The sequence below is a fragment of the Psittacula echo genome, assembly GCF_963264785.1.
Source record: "Psittacula echo genome assembly, chromosome: 1".
Classification (NCBI taxonomy): Eukaryota; Metazoa; Chordata; class Aves; order Psittaciformes; family Psittacidae; genus Psittacula; species Psittacula echo.
The window spans coordinates 89,161,520-89,182,677 of NC_137735.1; the positions used below are offsets into that span (position 1 = coordinate 89,161,520).

At 43.1% G+C, this 21,158-nt stretch overlaps 1 protein-coding gene across 1 annotated transcript in view; it reads left to right on the forward strand.

The window, feature by feature from the left end:
- The window catches only part of RBFOX2 (RNA binding fox-1 homolog 2), a gene marked incomplete at its 5' end in the record, with an annotated part of 167,324 nt that overhangs the window by 118,510 nt on the left and 27,656 nt on the right, over positions 1 to 21,158 (forward strand). The window contains 2 exons of the mRNA XM_080633585.1: positions 2,763 to 2,909; positions 17,175 to 17,228. Of these exons, the coding sequence (XP_080489711.1) occupies positions 2,763 to 2,909; positions 17,175 to 17,228 (201 nt within the window). The remainder of the gene's footprint in view (positions 1 to 2,762; positions 2,910 to 17,174; positions 17,229 to 21,158) is intronic.

Sequence of the window (21,158 nt, forward strand, 5' to 3'; positions counted from 1 at the left end):
AAAGTAAGAATGGACAGAGATCCTCTGTTCCTTCTCTTGTGCCTCCTCTTTGAACCCTTTGTCTTACTGTACACATCTCACGTGCTGCAAAATGACTCCTGCATGGCAGCAGCACTCTGCCATATGCAGGAACAGCTGTGAGTGTTTCTGGGCAGGCCATGGCTACATGCTAACATCACACCCTTGGTAAGAAGGGAGTTCTGCCCTCTGTCTGCGAACAAATGGCAAAGGATGGGAGAGGAGTGCAGATGACCTCCCAGCTCCCTCTCCTGTAGAAGCGGCAGATCCAGTCCTGTGCAGCCTGTGTCTGAATTTCAAGACTAAACCATTTTTGTCACCACCATTCAGAATCTGTGCCTTTCCTCGTTCACACTGCCGAAGATGCACCTATGTGCATGGGTGTTTGCCCACTTTGCCAGTTTATGCAAAGCCATAGAAAACGTGGGATTTGGCAAATTGCACTAGCAGAGCTCCAGAACGGACTGTAGAGATCACATTTAGGAGAAGTGCTGATGATTTTGGGGAGTTACTTTTAGCACTCACTTGCAGGTGTTGTGTATGGTAGTGATGGATAGGCTACTCCTGTGTTTCGTCCTTCTTGGAAAGATTTGCCCTGAGGAGCAAAGGACTCTGATGGAGTCATAAAAATAAACCCACCAAATAGCGTGGTATGATTTAATCACAGGCCAGATGCATCGATTCTTCCCCCAGGGTGCACTCTCTGTATGTTTAGAGATGCATTTTTGTCATAAGGGTGAGGATAGGAGAAGAGAGGGAACTCTAATAGGGAGAAGCAGCTTTTTAGATACGATCAGATGGAAGTTCTGAGGTTGCAAAGAAGAATTTGATGCTTGAGTGATGGGTGAGTCTTAGCCAGATAAAAATGCTTCATCCTGATAGGCTTCTCCCGAGACTTGCACAGCTCTGGGAAGTAGAGATACTCGCAGGGTGATATTTTTGTCCTACTATCACAGCTTAATTGATATTAACCAGATCAAGCATGTTTTGTGCTGCCTGTGCAGCCCTACGAAAGTAAAATGGAAAGCTGCCACTGCTTTGCTCAGCGTGACAGGACCCCAGTGCTTGCTGTTAGCTTGCTATTGTCAGTGCTTTGTAACCAACATACAAGTTCAAGGTCATGCCTGTAAGACATTTCTGGCCGAAAGAAGCTCTCTTAATGTTGCCAGTTTAATTTATCTGTGGAGAGATGTTTCTTTCAAAGTATTCATGAAGTGTTGTATATTAAGTGATGTGCAGAGCAATCTAGCAAGCCCAGACAGTGGTTGGGGAGTCAGTATCGGCAGCTCTCAAGAGATTTCTTTCCCCTTTGGTTCACAAATGGTGTATTTAAAACAGCCAGCGGAGGGGGAAGGGGCAAAAAGGCTCCAAACCAGCAAAAAAACCCCTACTCTTAAATCTTTACTTTTAAGGCCTGAGTGTGTTCTGGAAGGTGCTTAAAAATAAGGTTGGCTCTAGCAATTACGTGGTCCTTGCCTTCTTGTAGAACTTCTTTTCACTTGATGGGTTAAGGAAGAAATCAGGTTGTCATCTAAAGAAATGAAATGACTCTTAAAAGTGCATCACACAGGTGGTCAGAGCATGACTCCTACGAGGCTGAGGCGAGCAGCGGGAGATAGAGTGAGTGGGTGAGTGCTCTTTGAATACCTTGGCCTGTCAATGTGTGCTCTCTGAAAGGGACAGAGCAATAAAACAACAAAATTGTAGTCTACTTTGTTCTGTAGCTCTGACCTTTTGAGGTCATTTTTTCTGACTAAGGTGTGAAAAATACCATTTTCTCATCAAGCCATTTTGCAAAAGGGACCTTACCTTTACATTTAGTGCTGTGCTCAATTTTCACTCCTGTTTAGTCTAAGCCCAACACAAGTGGCTGACACTCTCTTCCTTTCTTCCTCCCTGCCAGTCATCTCTGTGGGGGTGTTAGCTCTCTGCTCTGGCACACTGGTCTCCCTTATTCCTCTGTACCTTTTCTGAGCACAAGTCCCCTTGTCCCACCCGTTGACCTGGCTTTGCCGTACCAGTCAGTGCTTGGGAATGCTGGAACAAATTCCCTTGTTTTAGCTGTGGAGTTGGTAGCAGAAAGTACATATTTATAAAGCTTGCAGGGGTAATGACTGTTTCCTATCCCTGGGCTGACTTTTAAATGTATGAGAAAAGTTAATCAAAGACATCCGTAAGCTGTTCATGTATGGATTTTACTGTTTAGTTATAGATCTTCTTTTGGGGTAATGTTTCTCTGAAGGGAGCTTGACAGAGCAGATGCCATTTTGCCTGGGAATGTATTTCTGGTTTTGGCCAAGTGAAGAGCTGCCACTTCAGCTGTGGGATTTGGATGATTGCATGAACATCCTGCCACATGAGATTAGAGTGGCGGTACTACCTCCCAGCTTCAGGATATGAAAGATCCGCCTCTTCATTAGGGCTTTCATATGGTGGCAGCTGAAGTGAGGAAGAACAGGAGAAAAGAGAGAAGTAATTTAAGAAAACCAAAGGCAAATTTACTGGACTAAAAGGTGATATGAGGGGAGGGAGGCTGAGATCTCATTACTGTTTACTTATGGAAAGGGAGGGGAAGAACAACAGATCAATTGTTAAGCATTACTGGCTTTATCAAAATAATAGTCAAGTGCAAGATACCACAGTTGCAAGTGTAGTACTAATACCTAAAAAAAGACAGGCAAAGCACATGAAAGGAATTTGTGTGGCTTCTATTGATGCACATGCTTTTGTCTTTCTGATTTCAGCAGACAGAAGGAGGAGCACAGACAGATGGGCAGCAATCACAGACACAGAGCAGTGAGAATACCGAGAGCAAATCCACTCCAAAGCGACTTCATGTGTCTAACATTCCCTTCCGCTTTCGAGATCCTGACCTTCGGCAGATGTTTGGGGTAAGTTACTAGTGCCTTTAAAGGCATGGTAGATTCTCCTTCCCCACAGGTGGGACACGTGGTGGTGGTGTATTTGTGTGAAGGAAAATGAAGCACACCGTGAAATACTTGCAGGGCTAGAACAATTGTTAGCATTTACCTCAGCTGGTAAATACACATTAAAAACTATAAGTGTGGTGTTCATATCAAGATGTTCAGTGTAACCTAACAATTGGTTTGGAAAGAAAAAACAAACCACAAAATGAAACTTCATATTATTTCCCAGTAAAGGCTAGGATTAAACATTGACTTAATATATCCCTTGCAGAGCACTGTTTTTCAGTTGCTTAGAAACTTGTTGAAATATTTATGTCTTTCCTCATGATCCACTTCTGTGATGAAAAATTGCTGCAAGGAATTGGCCAACTAGCAATTGCATGTGGAAAAGCTAGTGCAAGTCAGATGGTATTTTACATTGTGTATAATATACATTCTGTTTCTTCTGACCAAATAGTTTGCCTTCCCTAATCTTTGTATGCTATTCATCATTCTCAGTTTATAAGCTTTTTGGCGAAGAGTTTGTTCGCATGAGTATAGGTGGTGACTCATTCCCTGTGAACGGAGATAAATGAGCTAGATGCTTCATGACCTAACCTACAGGTGAAGTTATTTATCTATATATCATCATCAGGAATATTTGACTTGTTTGATCCTTGACTGATGGCACATTCTGAAGTCTTCAGAAATAAATCTTATTATTTATAAAGTTCACAGTTGCTGCCTGCTTAAGATGCAGTGCAGAGGACTCAGGATAGACTAAAGCTAAGGTTCCTCTTGCCACCTTTGGCTTTGAGTATGTACCTTACCCCCAACTACATACCCAGCTGCTCCTCCAAATTTTGCTGTATTCCTTTTTCGGTTGTTGCATCCCTTGAGCCATCTGTGTTGTCCTAATTGACAACAAATCAAACATAAGCAGCTGCATGCCCTTGCAGCAAAGGTGGCCATCCACACCTTGGGCTCTGTTAAGACTGCATCTGGAGTATTGTGTCCAGTTTGGGCTCCTCAGTGCAGGAAGTGCACTTTGTGTAAGTGAAATACTGGACCAAGCCTAGTGGGCACCACTAAAGTGGTCAGGGGGCTGGAGAACATGGAATGGACGCAGAATCTGAAACCTGGGCCTGTTCAGCTTTGAGAAGGTAGAGGGGGGATATTTTTGTTGTCATTAACTACTTGCTGAGAAGATACGGAAAAGATAGAATAGTAAAGTCATCTAGGTTGGAAAAGACTTCCAAGATCATCAAGTCCAACCTTTACTCCAGCACTGCCAACCACCCCTAAACCATGTCACTGAGGGCCTCATCTACACGTTTTCTGAACACTTCCAGGGATGGTGACTCCACCACTTCCCTGAGCAACCTGTTCCAATGCCTGAGCACCCATTCAGTGAAGAAATTGTTCCTAATGTCCAATCTAAACCTCCCCTGGTGCAGCTTGAGGCTGTTTCCTCTTGTCCTATCATAGAACCATAGAATCATTAGGCTTGGAAAGGACCTTAAGATCATCTAGTTCCAACCCCCCTGCCATGGGCAGGGACACCTCACACTAAACCATGCCACCCAAGGCCTCATCCAACCTGGCCTTGAACACCACCAAGGATGGAGCATTCACAACCTCCCTGGGCAACCCATTCCAGTGCCTCACCACCCTCTCAGTAAAGAATTTCTTCCTTATATCCAATCTAAACTTCCCCTGTTTAAGTTTTAACCCGTTACCCCTTGTCCTCTCACTACAGTCCCTGATGAAGAGTCCATCCCCAGCATCTGTATAGTCCCCCTTCAGATACTGGAAGGCTGCTATGAGGTCTCCACGCAGCCTTCTCTTCTCCAGGCTGAACAGCCCCAACTTTCTCAGCCTATCTTCATACAAGAGGTGCTCCAGTCCCCTGATCATCCTCTTGGCCCTCCTCTGGACTTGTTCCAACAGTTCCATGTCCTTTTTATGTTGAGGACACCAGAACTGCACACAATACTCCAAGTGAGGTCTCACGAGAGCAGAGTAGAGGTGCAGGATCACCTCCTTCGACCTGCTGGTCACGCTCCTCTTGATGCAGCCCAGGATACGGTTGGCTTTCTGGGCTGCGAGCACGCACTGAAGCTGTCCCATGTTCATTTTCTCGTCGACCAACACCCCAAGTCCTTCTCCGCAGGGCTGCTCTGAATCTCTTCTGGTAGTAGAGAACAACCCCCACCTCACTACAACTTCCTTTCAGGTAGTTGTAGAGTGATTAGGTCCTCCCTTCTTCGGGGGGGGAACCTCCTGCAGAACCTCCTCTTCTCCAGGCAAAGCCATCTTCTCAGATGTAGCCGTATTATTTTTGGTTGTGTGTAATGATGAGAGACAACAAACACAAGTTGGCACATGGGAAATTTTGATCACATTATCAGGAATTTTTCTTTTTTCTAACTGTGAGGGGGTTTAAATACTGCAACATGTTGCCTGGAGAGGTTGTGGAGCCTCCATCCTTAAAGGTAGTTGACTTGACTGGCTAACCAGGTCTCATTAGACCTGTTTTGAGCAGGGGTTGCACTAAATTACTTCTGGAGGTACATCCCAGCCAAAATTAGGATTCTGTGATTCTGTTGCAAGAGGCCTGGGTTCACACATTAGATTGTCACAGTCTTTGACATCCTTGGGAATGTTTTCAGGGTGAAACTCATCTCCTGGCAATCTGCAGCTGCTGAATCTTCAGTCACTTGCTCTGCTTTTGTGTTTTTAGCTTGCTTTTTGCTGTTGCAGAGCTGTGCGGTAGGCAGTTCCGTCCGGTTTGGATAAACCGGTTGCTGAAATCACAGCCAGTTCTTGGACCACCTGCTACAATCTGTATTTAGCACGTCCTGATCTGTGCTACTGCTGCTCCCCTTTCCTGGGAGCTGCATCGCTGACAGAAATTGTTCCACGTTGTTACTGCCCCTTCCCTTGGGATCAGTGCTTGGCTTGATGACTGGCCCCTTTCACGCTCATTCACCTTGATGCTGTTCTTCCCTGTGCTCCTGGTGTGGGGAGCATGGATGAAAATGAAAAACATCCCTGTCCTGGTGACTTACCTCTGCTTTGCAGATTGGGAGACCCAAGCAATTTGAATGAACTGTTGTCTTGAGAAGGGGCGTGTGGAAAATGCAGCCTAATTGTTTGCATTAAGGTTTCCTGTTCTCTTTTGGCCCATATGATGCCATTTGTTGTACATAGAAGGGGTAGGGAAATATGCTATGTGAGTTGGTTTCTGGTGTTCCTCAAGTTATTTAGTTTTTTATTTAGGTGGTTTAGTTTTTCCTCTTAGCATAATCTCAAGCTCCAGCACAGTGATGTGATTTTAAGGTGGTACGTTGCCTATAAAGCCTTTTGCTAGTTCACCTGGCCCTGTGTTTGCTGAGAGGTATGCCTGCCAGAAGAACATTCATCTTTTGGGTCACAAAAAAAGCATGTGCAATTTTCCTGTAATGGAAAACTTTGCTACTTTGCCAATGAAATAATCAATGGTTCTTGCACATCTCCCTTTTTCACTGAGTGCTGCTTCTGTCGACGTGCTTAGAGACTGAAGCAGGAGGGAGTTTCTCTCTGAATCCTCCTTGCTCCTATTTCTTTTCTCGGATCAGGATGTTTTCCCTTGGGTGACTCACTGAAACCTACCCTCTCTCCTATAGGGGACTCATGGTTGTCTTAGTCTTCAGCTGTGGCTAGCCTGTAACATCTCTTCCCCCATCTCCTCCCTCTCCCTTCTGTGTGTCAGGTCACATCTCTTCAACGTCATATCTAAGAGACTCAAAATCCTCGCCTGGAGTAATTTTCCCAACCTACTGTACAAAGAGAGGAATTGGGTAGACAGCAAAGCCGTGGAGGAAGAAATAAACGTGATGGTAGGGGGGGAGTAAAGAAGTCCCCTAAGGATGGAACAGCATGCAAGAGGTCAGCCCAGTCCAGGGGCGCAGAACAGTAGCTAATGCTTTCACCCAGACTTGAGTAGAGGTGGACTTCAACTGTATTGTCCCATGTGTGCTTAAATGGATGTTACATAACACTTTCTAAGCCTTCACCATTTGAAAGAGCTACAAACTGAAGGATTTCGTGACAAATTCAAGTTATCCATGTTTCAAACCACCTCTCTCACCTGTTATGTGTTTCTAACAGGTCCCTGAGATATCCTTAGGAACGGAGCAAACCTTTCCTTATGTATATGCTCCTTATAGGGAGGCAAATAAAATAGCCTGCTTAAAACGGGTAATATTTACTTGACATTTCATGATGCCAAGAAAACGACTTCCAGAAAGCTTCTAGAAGGAATAGATCATTTTTAATGCACACAGTACTGCACCCACTGTGGAATAAATCGATAGTTGACCTTGTTCTAGCAGATAAAGAAGAGTTAATAGGTGACCTGAAATCCCACGGTTGCCTAGGTACCAGTGGTTGTTATTTGTCTGTATTTGCTTTGTGCAAACAGAATATGGCATCAGGCAGTAATGTAAGGAGCTTTAGAAGAGTCTGTTTCTTCAAGTTTAAACAATTGGCAGCATAACTGCTTGGGAAGGTACCTTTAAAAGGGAGGCATTAATGGAAGCTGTAAAGTATTCAACAAAATCATATTGATTGCCAAAAAGACATGATTCCACAGTCACTGAAACTGTGTTAATAAAACTCAAAGTATCCTGCACGTTAGGGAGGGAGGATGAAGAGGATGAGGATGTAAATAGCAGGAAATACAATTGCAAACTTAAAAGAATCAGGTGAGAAGGGAAATATGCTAATCATGGTGATGTGGGTTTGGAGGAGAAGGTATCAGATTTTTACATGCAGAGAGAAAAGATCTAGGTGTAGGTACAATATAAAATTAGGAAATAGTTGGGTGTTTTGGAAAAAAACACCACAAATAACAACAAAACAAATGAACAGACAAAAACCAAACAGAAAAAAGAACAGCAAACCCCCCATCTTGCTGTGTTTAAGAGGTGGTATTTGAACCATATTCTGGTGTTGTATCTAATTCATAACAAAGGAGGATGAGAGTGCTTGCTAATATTTACAGTCCAGCAGATGTAGATAAGCTACATCCAAAGATAACAGCCAAAGCAAAGAGCTCTTTTGTTCATTAATGTTAATTTTTAGCTAGTTCTTGTGAACTAGAGGAACTGCAGAAGGCTGGGGCACTGCCCACCAGGGTTCACCATTGAAAGAATTGAAATGGATGACCCAAAGAGCTACAAACTATCTAACTATATATTGGTCCAAGATAAAAACTAATTTGGGAGAGTTTTTAAAACCATTAGAATCTAAAGAAATTGTTTAATATCTATTCAGTGTGACTTTGTATAACGTAATCTACATCTTTGCAGACAAATGCTGTCTTGCCTATTTTGGCAAGATTGTACAAAGCGATACTGATGCAGTTGAGCATTGCCCAACCAATTGAATTCATCCAAGTGACCAATGTCACTTTTTAACAAGAAGAGTACATATGTCAAATAAGCACAAGACATCAGAAGGACTAAAAACCTGTTTAATGATAGATAATAAGTTGTAGTTACTGGGGAGAAATTGGTGATCAAGGCTGTTTCAAGTGTCAGTTTCCCCAGGGGTCTGTGTCAGTCACAGTCCTGTTCAGTATCTGTATCTCAGCCTATGGAGACAGTGCTGTTAAAACCTTGCCAGTAAGGTTTGTGGTTAAAAAACTATTTGAGGAGGAGGAAAGAGAAAGATAAGGTTCCTGTTAGAGAATTACTTGAAATGCCTGGTTAACTGATGATAAATCCAACAAAAACGTGTTTGATGCAACTCAGTGCAGAGAACTGAGTATGTGGGGAATCAGGATGTGCTTGTAGGTTGGATAGCTTTCTTTGGAAAACACTGATTTGAGAGAGTACTAGTGATTGCTGAAGACAGATGCTTCAACAGTGCAAAGGGAGATGGGGTATTAGGCTGAAGGAAGGATGTGTTCTTAATCATGTTCAAAGACAAAAAGACTGTGACTGCATAAATTTTTTCAGTTCTGAGATCAGTTTAGGACCAAAAAAAATAATCTTGGGCTTTGAAGATGAATGGCTTTTTAACTGTGTAAGGTGTTGGGTACATGATTTACTCAGCTTATTAAAGAGAGGTTGGAAGATGACAAGTCTGTTCTTTACAGGTGCTTATGCATGGATGATACCTACTAATAGAGGGTTTAGGTCTTGTTTACAGTCATAATAAGATTTTCCAGTTGGACACTGAGATTTAACACAATTAACCTTGAAAGAAGAGAAAAAATCTTAGTCCTTTAGGCTAATTTAAACAATGGAACAATTTACCAGGGAGTGGAAGAGTTTCCAACAGTAGTGTTAAAAGCAAGTTACCAACTCTCCTCAAAATCTTGCTATCCAGTTTCTGAGGGATGTTCATTGGCTAGTGTGTGTAAGGACTCTGACGTGATGGTAGCAGTCTTCATAACTACTGTCCCCTTCCTTACTGGACTGTGTATATGAAAGATAAGTTCATGTTTCTCTCAACATGTTTCTGGTCCTTTCAGCATTGTGCTGTGATAGCACGTGTGGTTGTACCTCATGGATTATAGCTTCAGTAGTTCCCTCTTAGGCTTCAAAAAGCAGTTTTCCTCCCAGTATAAAATTTGCTAGGATGCTCTGGTTAGTTCAGGACTTCAGAGTCAGATGGACTTCAGTCTCCTGGGGAAGATGGATGCTGAACTGGACTGCCTGCAAGAAGAAAATCCATCTGTTCTCAAGCTGAACCATCAATTATCTCCACAAAGACAAGCAAAGTGGATTGTTTGGTAGTTCTGTGCACTAAATCCTTCTTATCTGTTGTAAGAGCCAACAATATGAGGAGTCAGAATAGATGGTTCTCAGAATTTAGAATTACAGAATAGTTTGGATTGGAAAGGATCTTCAGAGGTCATCTAGTCCAACCCGCTTGCAAGGAGCAGGATTCAACTACATCAGGTTGCACAGAAGAACCACATCCAGCCTGGCCTTGAATGTCTCCGGGGATGGAGCATCCACCATGTCTCTGGGCAACCTGTGCCAGTGTTTCATCACCCTCAGTGTAAAAAATTTCTTCCTCCCATAAAGCCTGAATCTCCTCTTGTAGTTTAAAACCATCACGCCTCATCTTATTGCAACAGTCTCTGCCCATCTTTCTTATAGGCCCCTTTTAAGAACTGAAAGGCTGTAATAAGGTCTCCCCAAAGTCTTCTCAAGACTGAACAACCCCAGCTCTCTCAGCCCTTCCGCGTAGGAAATGGTGAAATGCTCTTTGCTCAAGAATCTTCAACTTTTTTAAAAGAAGGAGATGGCGTAAGATAAAAATAAAGGACTGTGTTGATGACAATTGCAGATGAAGGTGGGATAGCACCATACAGGGTGTGAATTCTCTCAGGCTCTGGCTTCAGATGGAGACATCAGCTTTTTAAAAGCATGCTCACTCCATGGCTACTACTTGTAGGCTGTTAACTGTTTCTGCTGGGGAACATCATCAGCCCAAGTTGATAAATGATCTTTGTGTGTTACCAGCTACATCAGTAATAATGCATAGCTGTTTTATATTAAGATGACCATTCTGTCAGATTTGATAACTTTCTGTTAATGAAGTTATTAATAACTTAATTTATTAAAGGTGACAGAATGGTAGTGTCTTTTTTTATTTTTAACACTGGATTTTCAAGGAGGTAATGTTATTATCCTTTTCCTTCTCTAAGCATAGTTCATATCTCTTCTGCAAGTTTCTTTATGGTGTATGCTTGTGGTAGACCACTGCTTTGTATGACCCAAGCAACACAGCTCTGAGCTCAGATATTTTTGGAAGCTCTTGTAGCCTTTAGGTCTCGGCCTCTGGGGAAACATTTTGGCGCTTTGCACTTCCTAAAATATCTCAGTGGATATAATATCTCATCCAACTTCATTCTGGTGTCAAGAGTGCAAAACACCTCCATAAGCCTGCAGTTTGAGGTCAAAGCAATGACAAGCCAGATTACAGCTCTTTCTCACCAAGATTTTGGTAGAATTTTAAGTCTGCATTTGCCTGTAAATAAATTTGAATGCACAAGTAATTCATGATACACAGGCATTGGCAGTGGTAGAAAATTACTTGTTAGGTGTTGGGGTAAGTAGGTAAATAATAGGCTAGACCAAGAGACTGTTATCTGAAGGTGTTGATGCCGTGAGGCCTGAAGTACAGCAGTAGGAAGGTAGATGAAATGGACTCTGGTTTCTGAGTTGATTGGACGCCTGAAGGAGGAAAATTCTGTCTTCTGGATATCAAGATGTATTTTAGGGGGTTTTATCTCCAAATAGTTCTGGCCACCTGTCACACAAAACAAGTCCTATGTTTCAGTATTGGATAACAACCATTCCGACACAAGGTGGCCTCTTTGTGATGATTCTTGTTTCCAGGCTCTTCCTGCAGTGAGAGCGGTCCAGCCCTGCCACAGGACAGGATTTTGTTCATGCTGAAGTTGGTTAGAGTTTGTACTGTTTGTGCTGTTTATACTGATGTCTTTTACCAGGCCAGTTTCTGGAATCGCCTTTTGCAAAGGACTTGTGTGCTCAGTGCTGCTTGAGCATCCTGCTTTGCACAGCTATGCTGAGGACCATGGTACTTCTGCAAGGGGTACCTGTACCTCTGCAGCTTCTGTACTGTCTGTCTTGCTCTGCAAAAGCTGTGTGCTTATGCCACAGTACACAGAAACTGCAATGGCCATCTGGTGGAAGGCAACGATGAATGAGATTTGTTTAGGTTTTCGTACGAGTCTGCAGTGAGACAGAGCTGAATGTCATTTGGGAAACAATGCTATGCTGTAGCTGGTGGATTTACTTGCATAAAAGTCTTGGGTAAAATTACCTGGAGTTGTATTTTTATAACTCAGTTTTGTATGGATTCAGTCTATATATCTGAGTCCTCTCAAACTGAGTTTCGAGTGTATGCTGCTTCTGTGAGCATGGGTCCAAGTAGCTTTTCCATGGCAGCAGTGCCAGGTTACAGTGCAGTCATACTTCTGGGAATGGCATAAGGCAGGAAGAAGGAGCTGGAAGTGTAGACCTGGAAGCTGGCCTGGTGTAAGATCTCTGGACGGTACCCTGTGGTACTGTTCACTGCTATCTCACTGTTCTCTGTGAAAATCTTTTATTTGTGAGTCAGACCATAACAAATGACTGAGAAACTATGTTTCTTGTCACTTTGTTTGCTGGGATGGCTGTGGTCTGTAAATCCTATTAGAAATCTTTGCTCTTTGTGTGGCTTCCTGTTAAAGCCTGGTTTCATAGAAAACATGTGTTTTGTTGGGCAACAGGTCAACCCTAGTAAGGGCTTGGTGGTGCTTGTTTACTGTCCAGTTGGTAAACTATGGTAGTGCTTTGGTTTATAAATCCTCTGTTTCCATCTTCCTGTCACCAAAGCATACTGGTATAGCTTGGCTGAAGAGGGTTGACTGTAGCTGGGTTGGCCCTGCTATTTTGAAGAGGTGTGACCCAGCTTTAGGTGAGGAAGTTCATGTACTGATAGCAGCATAGCTCTGGCAGACCCCATGCTGCCATAACTAAGCACTGACTAATACATGCTACTATGAAACAGATGTTCTCAGCTGAAAGTATATCCCGTGGAGCTGGGAGCTAGGGTAAAGATGCTCTCTGCAGCATGGACCTATCCTGCATATGAAATGCTCTTGCTTAAGTCTGAGGACCTGAAAAGGCTTTTTTGACCATCTTTGAGAAGGATCTGTTTGGCATCTTCAAGGTTTAGATAGTTCACTGCACTCATCTTTAAGTGAATTTTGTATGGCCAGTGCAAAGCTGCTGTGGATACAGAGCTCACTTGTAGAGATGTGAGGTCGTTGCATGGTGTCTCACCATTACCTTTTGTTGTTCTGTGATTTCTAGAGAATTTGCCTCATATTCCCTCTTGTTAGCATCTTTAGGGTTAAGTTATTTGTCTGGCATGTTTTGGAGCTGATTTTGAAAGCTCTAGACAGGGAGAGGAGGCAGGGCCAGCTGGAACAGAGTATACAGGAGAGGCCCTACCAAACTGTCAGTGTTTTGGAAGGCAAAAGCTTTCTGGTGCCAGATCTCTTAAATTTAATATATGTAATGGGGTTATGGCCTCTGCTGGAATAATCTGCTGCCTTCATGGCATCTGGGTGGAGAGAAACACACAGCATGTATATACCTTTCCTTGCACAATACCCTTGCATCTGTGATAAGGTACATAATGTTCAAGCAAGAAAATTGTGTTCTGGTCATAGCTGATGTCTGTTAATGTCTTTATGCCTCTTAAAACTGTTATTTCCCACAGCCCCTGCTACTGTTACAGAGGAGATGATTCTCATTTACCTGCTTTACAGCAAAATAAGTAGGAGCTTGTAGAAGGTCACTCCAGGGAATGGAGCTCTAAAATAAAATAAGATGCAATAGCTATGCCATGGTGTGACTGGAGGTGTGTGTGTCTATCAGTCCATCATACGGCATGTGCATGAGCCAGTTCATGGAGGAGGCTTCTTGCATGACTTGACGTGTGATGGGGAATGCTGGCTTCTTGGTCACGCTACTGTGTGTGACTGTGAAGCTTTTTAAGTCACGGAGGGGAGCATCTGAAATGTGTATTTCCTGCAATGCCTTCTTCAGAGGCTGTGAACTCTGCCTAGGATTCTTTTCCTCGGCTGCCGTTCAGGGTTGTAAATAGAAGTTCTTGGTGATCATTGAGTGAACAAATCAAGTCTGTGAGCAAAGTGATTCATATATTCAAGGTTAGAGATTAGAGGGTTAGTCCTCATGGATGACCTAAGTATGGGTTTTGTTTTATTTGGATAGCCCCTCCGTCTGCTGGAAAAAGCAAACATGCCTGTATACACGATCTTAAAAAATTACTATGGGGGCATTTGGTGTTGACCCTTGTATTTAAATGGCCTAGCATTTTCCATACAAAAATTGTGAGCTTTCACTAAGGAGCTCTTAAAACTTCCATTGTTTGCAGTAGGCTGTTGACATTTCGTAGGCCAAGCAACATCAGAGAACAAAGTGCCTTTTTATGTTCCACTAAATTAGATTCAGCTTTGAAGGAGATACAAACTGTTAAAATGGACTAGTTCTTTTTTTTCTCTGCTTTCATTCTTCAGGAAAAGTCTGGCATGCTACCCAAGCAAAAATGCCTCCAGTGCTGGACCTGCTGTAGCCGTTGCAGCAGCGTTGGCAAGAGCCTTGGTGTTAGCTGTCAGAGCAGCTATGGCAATGACTGCAGCAGTCTTGAAGAGCCCAGTGCATGTCCTCCTGCCTCATAGCCATGCTGCTTTCTTCCAGGGAATTTCATAGAGCAGGAAACCCCTCCCCAGCAAACCTCAGTTCAGCACCTGTTGTCTCTGCTTCTTCTCTCCCAAGCAGGTTCTTCTCCCCTGCCTCCTCAAAAACCCTCAGCTCTTAGGTAGAAAAGAGACTGAGGCCGCTTGCACGGGTGGATGTAGCCCATTGCAGTAGATGTCAAGCCTGTGCTTGCTGCAGCCTTAGGATTTGGTGATCTTAATTCTGTCATCTAGGAGATCATGTACCTCCATCATCTGCAGGGCAGGAAGGCAGCCTTGCCACCTCTTGTGGAGCTAGGTCAGACCACTTGTGATCAGCATTACAGCCAGCTTTTTGTCAGCCACAAGACATGAAACGCACAAGACAAGGATTTCCTGTTGGTGTGGGAGCCCTGTGTGGTGAGCTGAGCCCAACGGGGCTGGCAGGCAACGCTGGCAACAGTACCCGAGGATCCAGGCCCAGCTGGGTGTGGAGAAAGGGGAAGATGGCATGGCATAATTGTGCACCAGAAGCTGCACAGTTTGTTCTCTTTCAAGATGATTCTAAAGAGGTAGAAAATGGTGATTTTTTTTTTTAATTATTTTTTTCTTATGGCTTTGAAGATTCTGAAAATAATTCTAGCATTTGCATTTATTGAGAGCCCAGCTTTTCAGTGTGTGTTGCAAGGCTAGGCAGCCGAGCTGATCTGGCCAGGGCCAGATCCTGCTCTTGGGCAGGGTGTGCTGCTTTCCACTCCCTTGTGCTTCCCAGAGCCTTAATGCTTGCCTGACCCTTTCAGCCTCTCCAGAGCAGTAAATCATCAAAACCTCTGTATTTATTCCTTTTGTTGAGCTAGTTTTTTGCAGGATTGGTGAACTCTGTCAGTTTACCTGCAGGTGAGAAAGAAAACAGGGACCAGCTTCAGGAAGCTGGTGAGACCAGACAAGGAAAGGACAAGGGAGCAGGGACAGCCCTGCAGCAGCCGGGAGCTGTTAAATTGGTTCAGCCCCTGTCGTGTAACGACACTGAAATAGTCTACCAAGAAAGCAATCATGACTGATTTCTTTCATGGCAGTGCCCAAGTCATATGCAACAAAGACAACAAAAAGCAATCAACAGCTAATCTCCTTTATAGAGAAGCCCCCATCAAGCATGGGATAGAAATAGAAAATGTATTTTAGCTGTGATTGGCACAGCAGTGGTCAAAAGAGGATCCAGCATGGATCAAGCCTAAGCTATTGAGATGTTGAGGTTTCAAGGAAGATGCCTGTTTACATTAGCATTATTCAAACTTTGTGTAATGTAGGATATTGTGAATTCAATTGTTCTTGGGATGAATAGAAGATCCAGTATTGTCCTTAAACAATAGAACAATAAAAACAACATCTGTGAACCAACATTTGCAAAAGAATACAACTATCTCCTTCTTAAGAATGGGAAATGGAAGCAGACACAGACTATAGCTAAAATTGTTGGAAGCGTTTTGCTTGCTTACAGGCAGTTGTGGAGTGCTTGTTGAAGGGACTTAATAGCTTTTTATTGCTTTACATATTCAGAACTTCTCCTCAGCCTTCGTGGCTCACTGTTGTAAATGTCCCATATTTGCAAATCTGGCCACAAGTCTTTCTTCAAGCAGGGTACCCACAAAATGAGCATTAGACCTATTTGGCTCCACATGGAAATGTTAATTAAAAAAAAAAAAAAAGGCATGTACAGTATTAAGAGCACCATGGCAAAGAATAGTGTCCCAGTGTGCAGAGCCTGTGTTCATCATCTTTCCTAACCATGAAACCATCCTTTCTTCTTTTGTTGACCCTTCTTTCATTTGCTACCACCTTTAAATCTTCTGCAAGCAGCAGTATCAAACCCATGTTGGTGGAAGCTTTCACAAACAATGGGGTAGGAAAGATGCTCAGATACGGCATTTGTCTGAGTGCAGTATGCATGTCTAGAGTGAAAACCACTCCATATATATTTTACTGAAAATGAGACTTCAGACCTGTGTTTCTGGAGAGAAGACCTCCGGTTTGGAAATACAATATTGGTGATACTTTTACCTATAGGCTGCTGTTCTGAATTTGGCCAGTTCAATAAAAACACTTACATATGTTCCAAGTAGAAGGATATGATCCATGTATGGTTCCACAGAGTGTAGTAATCTGCTTTCTAGCTTCTAACTCTTGTTTCCCACTTTTGCTCTGTGCTGCATAGGGGGCTCTTTGGAACCAGTTGTGGAAGCAGAGTAGTGGGGTCCTGCTTTCCCCAGGGTCTCCAGGCTGAGATAGAGGTCAAAATCCTATCATATGTGAGAAATTTGCATAGGTTATCAACAGCCTGCTGAATGTCACAAGTTGAAATTGAATGATCCTTTTTTTGAAGCACAAACTGTCAGGAGATGGCCATTTTCATGGTTTCTGAATCTGTCATCAGTCGTCGTGAAGGCTTGGAGTTTTGGGAAATAAAGGGAAGGTGGGAGGAAAGGAGATTTAGAGTTTGGAATCCCTGAGCTTGGGTGTCTTATGTGACTATGCCCTCCAGAGAAACAAGTTTCTTTTTGTGATAACCACTTCAGGAGGAAGATGAAATGTTGAATTGCATTTGAGAAATGTTGTTAGATGTCTGAGATGGAATCATATAACCATGTCTTAGATGAAATAGTAGAATGAGGGAAGGAAGAATTGTTTAGATTAAAAGGGAGGAAAGAAAAGCAACCTCAAATCCCTAAAACACTTCTCGAGATTGTTTTTCTTCTTGTAGACTTCTGTGACAAAACCTGGGGTCTGTGACCAAGAGGATCCGCATGTCCTAACCGGAGAGAACTGGGTCATGTCACTGAGATTTTATGCCTCTGCCTGTATGATAGAAATGGAAATATTCTCACCTCTCGTCTTGCACTAAGCCAGCCCCAAAAAGGTAGGAAGAATGGATTGCCAAAAGTAAATCTTTTCTTTTTTCCCCCCTTGTCTCTCTGCAGCAATTCGGCAAAATCCTTGATGTAGAGATAATCTTTAATGAGCGTGGCTCGAAGGTAAGTCCTGTTCTTGTACCCACTTCTCTTGTTTTGATTGCAGAGTAAAAGGCAGTTCATTGCCTAGAGAATATCCTCTGTAGAGATCAGCAGGAATTAGTGTGATGGGGGAAGGGAAAAGCTATTTTGGGGACTGTCTCCTGTTCTCTCTGACTCCAGACTCTGAGCATGGTTATTTCTGGGCAGCATGTACAAATGCTCCTAGACACTCCTGTCCATAATGTGGGATCAGATTCCCCAGCCTTGTGAACAGGGAGTCAGTCACTTAAGCCTTCTTACCAACCCATTCCCATTGCACTGGCAATGGGTGCCCTGCGGGGAAGGCAGAACAAGGTAAAACAGCTTTGAGTGATGGGAGACTGTAAGAACAAAGCCTAAGGCCCCCAACCCTCAAACCTATTTCTTTTGCTTTAAAATACTTCTATAGAAAAATTGTCATATCTCATATGTGAAAGGATTTTATTTACTCTATTTTGCAGACTTAGTTGGCGCTTCTGAGATACTGACCTTTCATGTTTGAGATATTTGATGCTTAATACGAGCATTCTCATTCTACTTGCCCTCCTCAGTGTGGACCTCTTCCCACTGAATTTGCGTTCACACACCTATTTTCGTTTACAGATGTGTTAAGAGGGATGCTTTGTTGAGGGTTAATGGTAATAGTTTATTTCTCTGGAGATGAGATTTCAAATTGTTGCTCAGGTCAGCTGCAGAGAGAGTCAGTGATCTTTGTCCTAATTGGCAATTGGTTCTCCTCACGTAACCAGTATCACCACAATGACAAATTGATGTGATTCTCTCTCTGCCCAGGAGGTTCAGCACTGGAATAGCAGGGAGTTTTGCAGGTCAGGAGCAAGGTGCATTGCCAAAGCTCTATGGGGGAAGCTTGCACAGTGCATGTCTATACTCTGCTTGACTTAATCAATGCTAAGATTCCCATTTTCAATTAAAACAAAATTTCCCTCCTCCCCCCCCACACACGTGTGTGCACATGTGTGCATGCACACAAGAGATTTTGAAGTTGCAATTCATCTAAGCAGTTTTGGTTTAGAGTCTATGCCTTTCGCTTGGATTTGAGGTTCACAGTCTTAAGGTGGCCTCTTTGCTTCAACATATAACCTGGGGTATGTTCATGTTCAGAGCCCTCCGCAAATTTCCACCCATGTTGCCCAAGATGCATTCTGGAATTCTTCAGTGTCTATATTAGCTGGAAACCAGAAAGCGGTTCTGTATAGAAAAGAGATGAGCGTTAGCCCTTTCCCCATCCTTTGTGCTTAATACCGTAGTTTTGGTGGGTGTTTTTTGTTTGTGGGTTTGCTTTTTGGTTTTTTCTTTTTAATTAGATAGTCTGAACGAGTCAATGTCTGTATGGCTTAGTTAGAGAGTTCTACGGCCCTCTGTGGATACAATCTATAGGCTTTACCCAAACAATCAGCTATGCTGAGTTTGTAAATATTTATTCTGCTCCCGGCTGTTCTTACGATATTTATAGGCCAGAGCTATCTGTGAATTAGTCTTGATTTTAGGCATTTCTATTTGGCTTTGGGAATAGCCTCTGGCCTCTATCAAATCCCCGCTTGTTTGGATGTAATTGCAAAAGAAAGAACAAAAATAACTGGCCTGGCAAAGTGGTGAGCTCTATCCTTCGTCCCTCACTGCCTGTGCTTTCCAGAGCAGTGTTTCCCTCTCTGCACATGAACTTCACTCCCTCTCTTCCATCCATACAACCCTGTATTAAAACGCCCACAGCTGCCCTTTCCCTTCTAGGCAACATTGACGTCGGAGGCTTTCTGTGAAGACGATTTATGACTTATGAAAAATACCTTGTGCAGTTGTTACAGCCCAAGGCTTCTGGTTTTCAGCTAAAACAAAAGTTACTGCTGAAGAGTTCCTTGTTGAATTTTATCCTGAACCCTTAATAAATACATGAAAAAAGAAAGTGATCCAAAGAGATGTTCTTCCAGTCCTTGACCATGCGGTTTTCTACTGCTTTTTTGTCATCTTACAGCAGAAAGCAGTTGTAAAACTGATAGCCACTATGAGGAACGGGGCAGAATCTGAACAGAATGAGAAAGCACCCAAATAATAATTTTGTGGTGTCTTTGCATCCTTCTTCACCCAAAATAATTCCTGTTTTAAAAAGAATGCAAGATTATTCCTGCTTAGCATGAAAATGGGAGGCCTCAGTGTTTGAGTGGGGTGTAGCTGCACGAAGCACCTGGTATTCACATAATAATGGAAAAGCAATAGTTTGATTTGATGGTGAAGCAAAGGAAATGGATCTTTCTGGAGGCCACTCACTCACTCTTGGGTTCTTCCTCCCCCTTAGGGAAACAAAATAAAAATCTGAATGCATTTTCCTGCCCTGTGGTTTCCATTCTAATCTAATGATATGAAACCTCTCTCTCTTCTTCTCCTCCTCTCTCTTGGGAATCCGAAAGCAGATGCTCCTGCTGCCTGCCTTGTGCTGTGTTCTCAATGCTCCCTTCCCTTCCCTGGGTTCCTAAGGGTTGTAGAGTTTTGTGTATTATGTTTTGTAACTATGTAAAAGGTACAGTGGTAAATCCCAAACTGCCCTGGGTTTGCTCCCAGCCAGCGTACAGTGGGTTTGAGCAGCGCTTTGTCCCTGCCGAGCTGTGGCAGGAGAACTCTGCTGGGATCGCTCCAGTGCTGGTTGGTAGGAGGGACTGGAGGAAGTGTGTGGGTTACATCCTTCCTTTTGAATCCACCTGAGATGAGCAGGCAGTGTTCTTCGACAGCCTGGGGGAACAATATCAAACTGGCTGCATCCTTGGGATTTCTGCGTATTTAGGAAGTTTGATGACCAAAGAGAAAGCAGCGTGTGTCCATCATAGCCTCCTCGCACCTCAGGTTCTTGCATTTGGCTTAGGAAATGTTGTTTGTTGACTTTCTGTATTGCATCAGAGTAGGAGATGGTTAAATAATTAGTTTTGCTTATTCTCCTCTCAAAGCAGTGTGGATCCTTGTTTCCTAACTTCATTTCTGCCCAGATTCAATCTGTTTTAGTAGGATTATGTGGTCTCTGGTAGACATCACACTGATAATCATTTGCTACATATAAGAAACAAGATACAAACTTTAAACATCCCTTCAATTTCATTTGGTTTGTTCTTGTTTAATAGAATGGCATCAGTCTTCCCTTGCTGTGTTCAGGTTTTTTGCTTGCTTCCAGGAAACTAGCTGTTTGCTTCTTTTATCCTGTTTACCATTACATTTCTAGTTCTGACCCATATAAATGCCTTTAAATAGCATTCTGCTCATAGTTGCAGATTACCATGCACTTCACTGAACCGTGAATAAAACACCTCCAGAGGAAGTAGAGAGAGAGGATTCCTGCTCCTTTTGTTAGTGGAGATGCATCCTCTAGATGCATATTTTGGCACTGTTGTGCTGAACCGAACAAGTGGACATATTTGCAGAATTAATGCAGTCTGCCTGTGTAACGAGTACCCTGTGGCATTCATAAAGCTGCAGGGGAAGAGAATCCAAGCTCTTTGCTCATCAGCTGTGTACCATGTGGTATGCCAAGATGTGCCCTCAATGACATTCAGAGACCAAGAGTATGTAAGCACACAGCAAAATTTTGGCTGAATAGGGAGCAGTAGGAGTTCATGTCAGTGCAGACTGCAAGCTCGTGGTCTCAGGGTCGTGTAAGTTTATACACTGCCTTCCACTTGGGAGGCGTGGATATCCCAAGTTTTTGCAGGGGGCTGAAGTGATAGAATGATAAAAGCACTTCAGATTTAATTCAGAAATAGGTTGCATGGTAGTTTACATTGTGTCTTCACAAAGAAATTGCATCTATGGGTGAGTTGAGTTCTCTAAAGAGGTACTAACTAAAATCTTGGGCACAAAGCAGTGTGGAAACCCTTGGGGGTTTGGGTTTTTTTGACATTTGCAGTTAACTGT